This window comes from Vipera ursinii, assembly GCF_947247035.1.
Source record: "Vipera ursinii genome assembly, chromosome: 14".
In the NCBI taxonomy this organism is placed as follows: domain Eukaryota; kingdom Metazoa; phylum Chordata; class Lepidosauria; order Squamata; family Viperidae; genus Vipera; species Vipera ursinii.
The window spans coordinates 11,266,245-11,277,506 of NC_139527.1; the positions used below are offsets into that span (position 1 = coordinate 11,266,245).

Consider the following 11,262-nt stretch of genomic DNA (forward strand, 5'->3'; position numbering starts at 1 on the left):
CTGGAAAGGGCTGCACTTCCTTTCAGCAGCCTTGTGGCTTAAGGCCCCACCAGAGGAAAGTGACTTAGATCTTGGACATCAGCTGATATTTTTTTTGGCACATCAGTTATTTTGGTGTTACTTTGGTAGTAAAAGCAGGGTCCCTGAGGGAGAGGCTTCACTTTATTCCAAGCTCGGGAATTTCTCTCTCTTGCAGGTGAAAGTGATGCGCAGCCTAGAGCATCCCAATGTCCTGAAGTTCATCGGGGTCTTGTACAAGGACAAGAAGCTGAATCTTCTCACCGAGTACATTGAAGGGGGGACTCTGAAGGACTTCCTCCGGAATGCGGTGGGTGCCGTCTCTTGCAGCCCCCATAGGCTGGGCCAGGGGAAAGAAGGTCCTTGTGAAAGAAGCAGCCAAAACACCACGAAATGCAACCCCATCCCGTGGCTGGCTCATGAAAAAAGGGTTTTTGTATCTGGCTTAAACAGGGCAATGGTGACCTTTTCAACAAATCTTGGCTTAGCATGGTGTGTGAAGCCCACCAACACCTGATATCGCTTTGCTTCCTTTCAAATCATGCATTTTAGAACAAGGGTAGCCCTTCTGGACTGTGTGAAATTTGATAACAAATCCTGGACCTTTTACAAAACGGATGACATTGTCAGCATTAGTAATCACAAAATGCCCACTTACTAAAGGAAAACTGAGTCTCTTGCCCCCTTCACCAGCCCATTTGCTCTGGGCCTTCGGTGTGCCCTTAGGGAGACTAGGGAAGGTGGCCTTGGTGGGGCAGGACCTGCTGCCTGGGTAAAAGGGGCTGGATGGGGCCCGTTGGAAGTCCAGAACAACAGCACAACAGCCAGAAGTGGCTCAGGCGGACCCCTCTCTAGTTCATTGGCAAGGTCCTGTTACTGTAACCCATTTTGATAAAAAGCCCGTTTCCAAGGAGTTGATTTCCTGGCTGGCCTACCTGGTGGGATTGTCATCAGTCTTGCAGATCTGATTGGAGCTTCAGCACCTCCTTAAAATCCAGTGAATTGAGGAGACACCTGCCTGAACTGCTTTCAAATGTTGTTTTGCGCTTTTTAACTTTAAAAGAGCCTCGGTGGAGCAGTGGGCTAATGCCTCCTTAAGTAACACCAGCTGCCTGCAATTAGTGCAGGTTCGAGTCCCACCAGGCTCAAGGTTGACTCAGCCTTCCATCCTTCCCAGGTAGGTAAAATGAGGACCCAGATTGTTGGGGACAATAAGCTGACTTTGTAATAATGCCGCTTGGGGTGTGTGTGAAAGCCCTAATAAGCAGGCATATACATAGAATGAAGGCTATTGCTAAGCACATTGATTTGTGCTTCTTAGATTGTAAGCCGCCCTGAGTCTTCGGAGAAGGGCGGGATATAAATGGGATTAAAAAAAAACAAAACAAAACACTGTTCCAGCTCCTTTTACCTACATAATGGTTCCTGGGTTTTTTCATCAAGGTAATCTTGTTTTTCTAAAACACTCATTTGAGGGTTCGTTTGGAGCCCAGAAACATTCCTGGGGGGGGGGGGGGAATGACTCTGGACATACAGTTTTGCTCTGCAACCTGCCAGGTTATCATTAAGAAATTTCTTCAGTTAACAAAGGGAGACACGTTAACGAAGGGAGCCTTTTTTCCTTGCAGGATCCATTTCCTTGGGAGCAGAAGGTCAGCTTTGCCAAAGGAATTGCCTCTGGAATGGTGAGCCCCCTTCCCGGACCCCCTCCTGGCCTTGCGAAGGGGCAGTGGGTGAATTGCCCAGAGGAGAGAGTGCGGGCTCAGTCCACTCAGCTGCGGTTGGAAGGTTTGCTGAAACTGGTGTGGACTCACAGAATTTCCTGGGGGAGCATCTGAGGTTTTAGTGAGTCATGTGTTTCCCAAAGCGAGGGTGACACAAGAGTTGGTTGTTTGTGGCGCCTTTTTTGGAAGTTTAAAGCACAAAGAATGAGATCTGCCTGCATTTTAGCCCTACTGCAATCTGATAAGGAAGGTGAGGCCCAACCCACGGCTTCTCCCCCCAGCCCTTGGGGCTCCTCTTGGTGTAGGGCTGCTCCCTCCTCTGACTTGCCTGAAGGCCTCGGCCGCTCCCAGGGAAGGTCTCCAGGGGCCCAAGTTGCCCTTCGGTTGCTCAGCGGCAGCACCAAAGGCTCCCAGGACAGCAGCTGAGGCTGAGCACCGAGACTGATGGCGCCTCGTCTTCACCTCTGGCTTCTCCCACTTGCAGGCTTACCTGCACTCCATGCGCATCATTCACCGAGATTTGAACTCCCACAACTGCCTGATCAAACTGGTGAGTACTTGCATTGCTTGGAGTGTGCTTGGCCAGGTCTGCTTCCTGCTCGGCTGCCGAAGTCCTGGGCGGCTGGGGGGTCTTTGGGGGTCCCGCCTCTTTCCCCGGGAGGCACCTGCCTCAGGTTGGAGTTGCACAAAGATCTCACCGTTGGAAAACTCACCTAACAATGCACCAACCATTAGAGTGGCGCCCAGGAGAGTATTATTAATGTGTCAGCAGGTTGCAGCAACTCAACTCCTCTCCTGTTAATAGCAAAGAGCACCAAAGAATGGCCAACCCAGTTCTTGATTGGGGCTGAGCCCAAAATAAGCACTTGACCGTTGAGGAATTGTTTTATAACTGATAATGAATTTGGGGATCCCTGTCTCCAGAAAAGAAGAAATTCTTTAATAGGGCGCTTTAGTCTTTGAGAAGCATGAATGCCAGTCAGTCCGATCGTTACTATAACTAGTTTGATCATGGGTCCCACTTTGAATGGAGAATCGCAAACTCACCCGCAGTCACTTTCCTTGAGAATGTTGAATGTGAATCAAAGCCCGTTGGTTGGTTTAACAACTCAAGGAAGATATAAATCAGGGGTCTCCGACCTTGGCAACTTTCAGCCTTGTGGACTTCAACTCCCAGAATTCCTCCACCAACATAGCTCAGTACAGCTGACGGAGTAATTCTGGGGGTTGAAGTCTACAAGTCTTAAAGCTGCCAAGTTTGGAGAGCCCTGAAAAACGAGACCATCCTTTGCTACTTCAGGGTCCCAGATTTATATCCCCCTTTTATTTTGCTTTTTTAAGGCAAACAAAACTTGTAAAATTCTTTGAGGACCAATGAATGGAGGCGGCCTAAACTGGAGATTTTTCATTGTTTTATGTGTACTTGGATAAAACAAACCTAATTTCCATAGAGTTGAAAAACCTTCACGCCTGAGAGCCCGAGAAGCGCTGGCAGTTGGTGCAGGCCGGAAGGGCCAAGGGGAGCTGCCTGGAGAAGGGCGGGGGGAGCTCTTGTGCCCCTGGGCGGTGCTGGTGCCACGTGTACGAAATGGGTCCCCAGAACGTGGCACAGCGGTGTCTGCCCTCCCAAATGGCCTTCCCCGCAGGGCTTCCTAATTCTTGCGGGTTTTGCTTCGCCTTCCTTTGGCCCAGGACAACACGGTGGTGGTTGCTGACTTTGGCCTCTCTCGGCTGATTGTGGAGGAGAGGAAGAGGCCCCCCCTGGCCAAGAAGCGGACGCTGCGCAAGAGCGAGCGGAGGAAGCGCTACACTGTGGTCGGGAACCCGTATTGGATGGCCCCCGAGATGCTAAATGGTAGGAGCCCCCCTACTCCTGGCGCCACGGAGGAGCCTGCAAAACTCGCCATTGGGGAGCCCAGCCGCCGGGCTGAGGTCTCTTGGTTGTGTGCATTTGGCAGCGGTTGGTCTGTCCTATCATGGGCTCTGCGCAGGTAGTCCTTGCCCTAAGACCGGAGTGGAGCCTGAGATTGTGGTGGTCCTTAAGTGAACCTGTGGCTCGCTGTGGGTGCAGTTTTGCTGAAAAACTGGTGTTTGACAAAACTCTTGTGAAACTTAGGCACGTAAATGTGGAATGCTGCAAAGAACTGTAAATGTAAGCTGGTTGCCGAGTGCCCAAAGTTCACTCACATGGCTGGGGGTGGGGGGGGGGAACTGTTGGAACTTCAAATCCAGGTCATAAGTAGCCCCAAGGTCGGTCCGTCCTAACATGAAACAGTTGCTAAGGAATCGGTCATAAGTCGAGGACTGCCTAGTGGTATGCAGCAGTGATCTGCATACCAGACAGGAGGTAGAGCCACAGTCAGATGGCATCCGACAAGCGTTCTCTCAGCCCAAGGAAGGACTGGGGGCACAGCAGGCTTCTTGGAAGGGACCCCCCCCTCGTTCCTTGGAAGGGAAGAGTAAGGGAGGGGGACATGCTGTCACACTTGCAAGATTGTGTTACTGTCCTCTTACAGTGGAGGTCACTTTAGCGCTCATATGGGTCCTTCTTCACTGGACCACCTGACTGGCCTTGCCTCCCTTCTTCTCATTTCCCACCCCTCCCCGCTTGGTGGGGGAAGCACATCTGGCCTGATGTTCTTTGGGGGAGCACGACTTCCAGAAGGGGTACCCTGATACTGATGGGGAAGCTTTTTCTTTCCTCTCCCTCCCCTCACAGGCTGAGTGGGGATGCCCTGCGGAGGCTCGCGCGGCTCCTTGGCAGCTGGACACCAACAGGATACTTGCCCCCACCCCTCTTCTTCCATGCCCCCTTCTGTGTCTGGCTACCCACCCACCCCCCCACATGTTGGTTTTCATCCGTATTTTCTCTATTTGACTGACGTGCCCTCCCCTTCTGGCTGTTTTCAATTCTTGCAGGACAGAGTTACGATGAGAAGGTCGATATCTTCTCCTTTGGAATAGTGCTCTGCGAGGTAAGCTTAGCCCATTGAGGGGATTGGGGGGGGCTTGAGGATCAGTCCCGTTTTGGCAAATGCATCAATATAATTTTCTCTTACTGTGGGGAAAGGCGGAGACAATAACAGGCCTAGGAATTCAAATCTTTCAAGGTTGCCTCTCCCACTAAGTTCCGGTAGGGAAGTTGCCTGGCCTGAACGGTGCCTGTCAGGAGGGGCCCTTGTGGCAACCGATCTGCTTAGCAAAAGCCAAGCCGGCAGGAATACTGTGGCACCCAGTGAAGGTTGCCAAGAGGGGGTGTCGGGAGGGAGCCTGCTGCTTCCCCGCAAGTCTTGGGGTACCTGGAGGCGTGCAGTTGCCTCCTGCTTAGGCCTCCTTCCTGAGTCAGCAGAAGCAGCAGGTAGCTGAGCCAGGCGTCCTGCTTCAGGTGCCGGGGGGGGGGGGGGAATGATGGGCAGTTGCTCTGCTCCAGATCATAGGTCAAGTGTACGCTGACCCAGACTGCCTGCCTCGCACCCTGGACTTTGGCCTCAACGTGAAGCTGTTCTGGGAGAAGTTTGTCCCGGTGGACTGTCCTTCGGCCTTCTTCCCTCTGGCAGCCATCTGCTGCAGGCTGGAGCCAGAGAGCAGGTCAGTCTTCGGGGGAGGATGGGGGTGTCCCTTTCTGCCCCACTCCCTTGGGGGGGCTGAAAGCAAGCCATTTAGGAGAGGGGAGGGGAGGCAAGGCAGCCCCGTTGCTGCATGTGGCTGGCCCACCAGGTGCCCCTCGTTCTCTCGTGCATTCCCAGCAGAGCAGACCACTCAGGTTCGGGGCCTGATCCTCTGCTGTGTTTCTCAACAGCTTAAGAGGCTGGGGCAGGAGGGATCATTACCTCGGCAGAGAATGGAGTTTTAGGGCCAGCTCCGTTTTGGAAAAAGGCTTGCGGTGATGCTCGGAGGTCTGCTAATGGCTGCTGCTTTTGGGAGGGCCCCATTGCTACCTTTCCTTCTCCTGCGTTCCCTCCTAGGCCCCCGTTTTCCAAACTGGAGGATTCTTTTGAAGCCCTTTCTTTGTACCTGGGAGAACTGGGCATTCCTCTCCCTTCAGAGCTGGAGGAACTGGACCACAGCGTGAGCGTGCAGTTTGGCCTGATTCGGGACAAGCACTCTGGCAGTCTGACCTAGTCCCACCACTCAGCCATCGCTGCGCATCTTCTTTCCACGAATTTTTCCTGGAGGCAGCAGAAAAATCTCCGTCCCATCCTTTTGGTGACCACAGGAAGAAGTCCTCCTCCGCCTCGGTGCTTCTGTCCACCACGGCCACCTCCCGTGGGCTTGTGGCCCTTCCTGAAAGCACCAGCCTCTTCTGCACGCCACTCACTTCTCAGTGGAGATGCTCTGTCTTAGGAAACACGGTTCCCAGGATTCGGGGTGTGGACCTGCCTTCCAACACAATACACTACAGTTTGTGAAGGCTCCTGGTTGGGCTCACAAAGCAGAGACCAGCCAGGATACAAAGCTTGGGGTTGCCTTTCACTGGGACTCCCTGTTCTGCTAGACCAGGCAAGGGGAGGGCAACCTGGAACTCTTTATGTACTGCGTGGTATTTCATCTTCTCTGCCCCATTGGCCCAGGTGCTGCAGGACCACAGACTGGGCAGCTTCCCCATTTGAGGGAAGGGATTGGTGGAAGTGGTCCTCTTCCCAAACAATTTGTAGCTGACCAGGAGTGGAGCAATCAACCTGGGCACATTATAGAGTCACTACCTCTGTCCTCCATTTCAGGCCCCTCTCCTTTCAGAGAAACACCTGGCTGGGGCCACCTTTCCCCTCCCTCTTCCAGATGCAGAGAGGAAGCTGTGCTGGTTGCATCTCCCCCCTCTCTGCAAAATGCATTAAGAGCTGCTGAAAGGTGGGCAACATTTAGACCCCTGGATATTGAACATCTCCCAGCAGGCCTGGCCGCACGTCCCGAGATTGTGGAATGCTGTACATTGTAGTTCAGTGGTATCTGGAAGGTCTTCCATCCCTTTTTCACGCGCAAGAACTCAAAATGCCGGGCCCTGGTATGGCAGGTCTAGGCAACTCTGCCAAGCCCACCGCGTTTTAGACCAGATTTCATTTCATTCTGAAAAGGTGTGCGTACGCACACACACACACACGTGCTATAAATGGGCCAGCTGCAGGAAACCTGGATCATGTGTTCAAGAGATGTGACCCAACCGTTGTAAGCGCACATCAGATTTTTTTGTTTAAAAGTAATAAACTTTGTTCTAGGAAGATGAAAGTAGTTATTTCTTGAAGCCATGTTCGGAGCTGACCCCCAAGGGCTTTGGTGGGTTTGGTCCATATCCTACTCCGGGTTGACAGTACTTGCATTGCAAAGAACAAGAGCACTAAACTCCTGCAAGACAACTGTTGAGTTTGTGGTTGTGCTGCCAGGGCTTGTGTTGTTGCACAAATTCACTTGCTTTTCTTTGCAATGCCCACTGAGGGAAGCTGCTTTTAATAGGACATTAAAAAGGGGAATAAACAGACCTGCTCTTGAATAGGGAACTTGGGGTGGAGGCTTTCTTTGGTGTCTATAAAGGAGTCCGCCAGAACTCCAGAAGATCTGCTGAAGAGACTCTTGGGAGGACTGGGCAGTTGGTAGAGCAAATCCTAAGTATTGGCAACCTGAGAGCGGCCGAGCCTTGGACAGGAGGCAGCTGGAAAGAGAAGGGAGGCGGTACGTGCGCCCCCAGGTGCAGCGAGGTGAATCCCACCAAACAAGACACTTACAACCTGAAATAGTTTTATTTTTAGGTATGAGGTATTCAAAACACTTAGAAATAAACTGTATCCAAAGGCATTTAAAAGATTTTAAAAAACCTCCAAACCTGCATAAACAGAACTCGTAAGAAACCTTGGCTTTTGGCATCCAAGTCCCAGTTCCCTCCCTCGAGTGGTAAAAGGTAAAAAATAAAATAAAATAATAGCCTACCTGGAGTTTTCCTCGCTGGCACAAAAGACACCAACCCGCCACTTCAGCCCTGCCCAAAGCCCTTCCAAGCCTTCGGTGCTGCCCCCCAGCCTCTCCCCTCTGCTCAGACCGGCCTGGCCACCTCCGCCCCTGGGAGCAGGGAGGGGGTTTCTGTCTGGCCATGGCCACTTCCAAGGGTGTGCAGGATCAGATGCTTGCACAAACACTTTCAGTAAAGCTCCCCATTCCTGCATCGCCCTGCTCAGGCGACGGGCAGGCCCCACAACCAATAAAACGGAGGCGGCAGCAGACCCTCCCGAAGCCCGATCCGGCCCCTGGCCTCAAACAGGCCCCCTGCAGAGCCACTCCGGAGAGCTGGTGCTAGGCGCTTTTTCTGTCCGGCTGAGCTGTCTTCAAATGGAAAAGCAAAATACAAATGGATCCTGGGGGTAAATGGAGAGGCAAAGAGGCGTCCGCCTCAGAGGTCCGGTGGGGCGCGTCTCCCTCAAGCCCCCGGAGTGCCGGCCTGGCCCATGAGTGGAGTGTTGCCCTCCTGAATCTCCTCCACCGGAGTGGGGTTTGTGTGCACCACAATGACGTTCTCCTCCACCAGCTCGCAGGCCGGGTTGCTGAAAGCCGAGAGGGGCAAAGTGATCCGCTGCATTTCGCGCTCGTTGGCTTTCTGCTCCCGCTGCTCTTTTAGATCTTTGCCCCTGGAAGAGACCAAAGAGACGGGGGTGTCTGTGTGTGTGTGTGTGTGTGTGTGTGTGTGTGTGTGTACCTACAACTTCAGCAGGTGCTGTTTTTCTCAAGCCAGTGTAGGAAACCTGAACTGCCCCGTGGCACTGGTGCCCCAAGAAGCGCGTTCGGGTGCAGAACCATCGCAGATCCAACTGCTTCCCTGTCTGTAGCAAGTGCCAAAAGGGGGGAGGGGTGTTTGACCTTCGATGGCCCCCGAGAAACAGCAAAGGCTGCTGTTGGAGATCACAGGCTGAGTTGGGACAGACTTGCTGGACACATTTCAGGTTCTGAGTGCAGATTGCAGCTGCACTAGCAGAACTAAGGAGAGAAGCAAGAGAAATTCAGCCACTTGTCTGGAATGGTAGAGGCTCTTCTTGAGCAGGGGGTTGGACTAGAAGACCTCCAAGGTCCCTTCCAGCTCTGTTATTCTGTTAGTGACTGCAAGAGGAGTGGGTTTCTGACCAATTCCCAAAGGTCCTGCCTCAAGAGAGAACAAAAAAGCCCCCCCACCCGACTAAGTACCTGCCTAAAACCAAGCTCCGAAGCATGGAGGAGCATTAAGAAAAAGACCAAAGTGGGTCTGAGCCCCAACGCAAAACCTCAGAAAACTCAAGGAAACTATTTAACCAAAGGCAAGTATTGCACACAGGCACAACAGACCTTAAAACAGGGGGAAAAAAGACACACACCCTGTAACCCACACGCACTTCCTTTCCAGACAAGATGGATGCTGAAGCTGAAGTGTCCATTTATTAGGTGCCCCCCCATCCCAACCCCCTGGGAATAAAGGGCTGCTCCCCAGTACTTGCCTCTTGTACAGGTAGCCCACCACAATCCCCACTCCGATGCCAATGAGGACGACCACCATGATAATGCCCAACACGTAGCCTGTGGTGGAAAAGAGAAAGCAGCGAGGAGGTTAGTGCCTCCCAATCTGAGCCTGTGCACCTTCTCTAGGTCGTTCCCCTCCCCCGTCCCGCCCCAGAGGGCAAAATGGCTCCGCAGGACCCCCCAGGCGCGGCTTCCAGCAAATCCAGGACCTCGGAAAGCGCTCCCGAAGAAGACAGGAGCGCAGCAGAGCCTCACGGGGTCCCGGGAGCCGCTCCAGGGACGCCCCCCAAGCGCCCCGCTCACCCAGCGTGCCCAGGTCCTTCTTCTCGCTCGGCCTCATCTTGACCCTCTGGCTGATGCCCACCACCGGCTGCACCGCGCCCGCCCCGCCCCGCGCCGGCTCGAAGGCTTCCTGGGGCGGCTCCTGGGCGGCGGGCGTCCGGGCGGGCAGGGCCGGCGAGCCCGGCGGGGCGGCGGTGGCATCTGCCGAGGAATCATGGAAGAAGAAGGTCGGGAGGGGCCTGGGAGGTCGTCTAGTCCAGCCCCCTGCTCAGGGCGGGAGACCCTCGGCCCCGTCTGGCAAAGGGTGGCCCAGGGAGGGCGGAGGCGGCGGCGGGAGTCCCGCGGGGAAGCCCCGCGGCGCCCCGGCTCCCTTCAGCCGCGCGGGCAGCTGCCCCTCGGGCTGCCCGAGAAAGGCCCGCGACCCCCGGAGGAGCCCAACTCCGCGCCGGCGCTGCCCGGGCTCTTTCCAGGCGGCCGAACCGGGGAGGGAGGCCACCCGGTCCGCAGGGCGCCGCCCGGCTCGGCTCGGCTCGGCTCGGCGGGTCCCGGCTGGAGGTTCCGGGGCGGCCGGTCCAGGCACCTGGGCGGGGGGCGGGGCTTCGCCGCGGAGGCCCCGCCCCACAGGGCAGGCCACGTGCCGGGGGAGGGGCCAGGTTGTTTACTCCACGGAGCGCTGCGGCTACGATGACATCACCCCGAGGGGCCCGTCGCGAGGCCGAGGGCGGGCCTGGAAGCGGCGCGCCAATCCCGAGCCGAGGGGGCGGGGACTCGGGAGAAAAACAGGCACGTAATCCTGCCCACCCCGCCCCGTGCGGAGGGCCGCGCATGCGTATTCGGGAGCTTTCATCAGGGGCGGGGGGGGGTCGTCGTGTGCCTTCCGCGCGGGCTGCCTCTGGGCGCGTGCAGAGTGCACCCCGTTCTTTCCTGCGTCGCTCTGTCCGCCGCCCCGCGCCCAGAGCGCTACCCGCAAGTCAACCGCCCGGGCCCAGCAGCCCACCTGCCCACGAGAGCGCGTCTGGGAAGGCCACGCCGCGCCAACTGCCAGACCCGTGCAAAGCGCACGTGCGAATGGGGGAAGTGGCGCCCAACGCGGGCAAAAGCGCCAGCACGAAAGAAAGCCCGCGCCAGCTGGCCGCGTCCCGGCCCCGGAGCCCCCGCTCCGCCCGCCCTCCGGCCCGGCCCGGCTCCGCGCAAGCGACGCACCTTCGGCCGCGGAGCAGAGGCTCAGCAGCGCCAGCAGCAGCGCCAGCAGCCGGGCAGCCTCCATCGGGCGGCGAGGCGAGGCGAGGCGAGGCCGCTCGGCCAGCCCGCCCCGCGGCTCGTGCTCGTGTTCGGGAGTGCGCCGCCGCCGCGCAGCCGCCTCGACCCCCGCAGGCCGCCCTCCCGGCGCGCAGCAGGCAGCCGACTGGCGCGGACCTCGGCTCCCATCCTCCGCAGCCGGGCAGGGCCGGCCCATCTGGAACGGCGCCGCGGGCGGGGAGGCGCTCCGGACCAGCTCCGCCTCGTGCGGGGAGGGTGCTCGGGCGGGTGGGTGGGTGGGTTGGGCCCGCAGCGCCGCCGCCCGTCTCGGGGGGCGAGTTTACACACCCCGTGAGCTGCCGTGAAGTTTGACGTTATGCAATTTAGTTATTGCTTTGTTGCATTGAGCTGCTGACCGTGGTTCGTCAACTAGTTTCTAGCACAACGCTGTGTGCAGCTGACAGGTCTGTCCCTTCTGTAGGTGAAAACGGTGGGCTACTTCACAATTTTCCAGACTTGGTTTACAGGA

At 56.3% G+C, this 11,262-nt stretch overlaps 2 protein-coding genes across 3 annotated transcripts in view; one reads left to right on the forward strand and one right to left on the reverse strand.

Moving 5' to 3' along the window:
* Positions 1-6,959, forward strand: part of LIMK2 (LIM domain kinase 2) — a 55,725-nt gene extending 48,766 nt beyond the window's left edge. For both annotated transcript variants that reach the window (XM_083373703.1, XM_083373704.1), the window contains 7 exons: positions 197-328; positions 1,647-1,703; positions 2,227-2,292; positions 3,435-3,597; positions 4,662-4,717; positions 5,173-5,330; positions 5,708-6,959. In XM_083373703.1, the coding sequence (XP_083229829.1) occupies positions 197-328; positions 1,647-1,703; positions 2,227-2,292; positions 3,435-3,597; positions 4,662-4,717; positions 5,173-5,330; positions 5,708-5,864 (789 nt within the window). In that variant the 3' untranslated portion in view covers positions 5,865-6,959. The remainder of the gene's footprint in view (positions 1-196; positions 329-1,646; positions 1,704-2,226; positions 2,293-3,434; positions 3,598-4,661; positions 4,718-5,172; positions 5,331-5,707) is intronic.
* Positions 6,960-7,455: 496 nt separating this feature from the next.
* Positions 7,456-11,003, reverse strand: PIK3IP1 (phosphoinositide-3-kinase interacting protein 1). The gene is made up of 4 exons (XM_083373721.1): positions 10,698-11,003; positions 9,516-9,695; positions 9,191-9,269; positions 7,456-8,353 (listed from the first exon to the last, which is right to left on the reverse strand). The coding sequence occupies exons 1-4, from the start codon at positions 10,948-10,950 to the stop codon at positions 8,146-8,148; spliced, it is 720 nt and encodes a 239-aa protein (XP_083229847.1). The 5' UTR covers positions 10,951-11,003; the 3' UTR covers positions 7,456-8,145.
* Positions 11,004-11,262: the final 259 nt, after the last annotated feature.

Coding starts and splice junctions, on each gene's coding strand:
- PIK3IP1 (XM_083373721.1), bottom strand. CDS start 10,950: ATGGGCCGGCCCTGCCCGGCTGCGGAGGATGGGAGCCGAGGTCCGCGC. Junction 9,270..9,515: donor GAAGGACCTGGGCACGCTGG/GTGAGCGGGGCG, acceptor TTTCCACCACAG/GCTACGTGTTGGGCATTATC. Junction 8,354..9,190: donor GTGGGCTACCTGTACAAGAG/GCAAGTACTGGG, acceptor GGTCTCTTCCAG/GGGCAAAGATCTAAAAGAGC.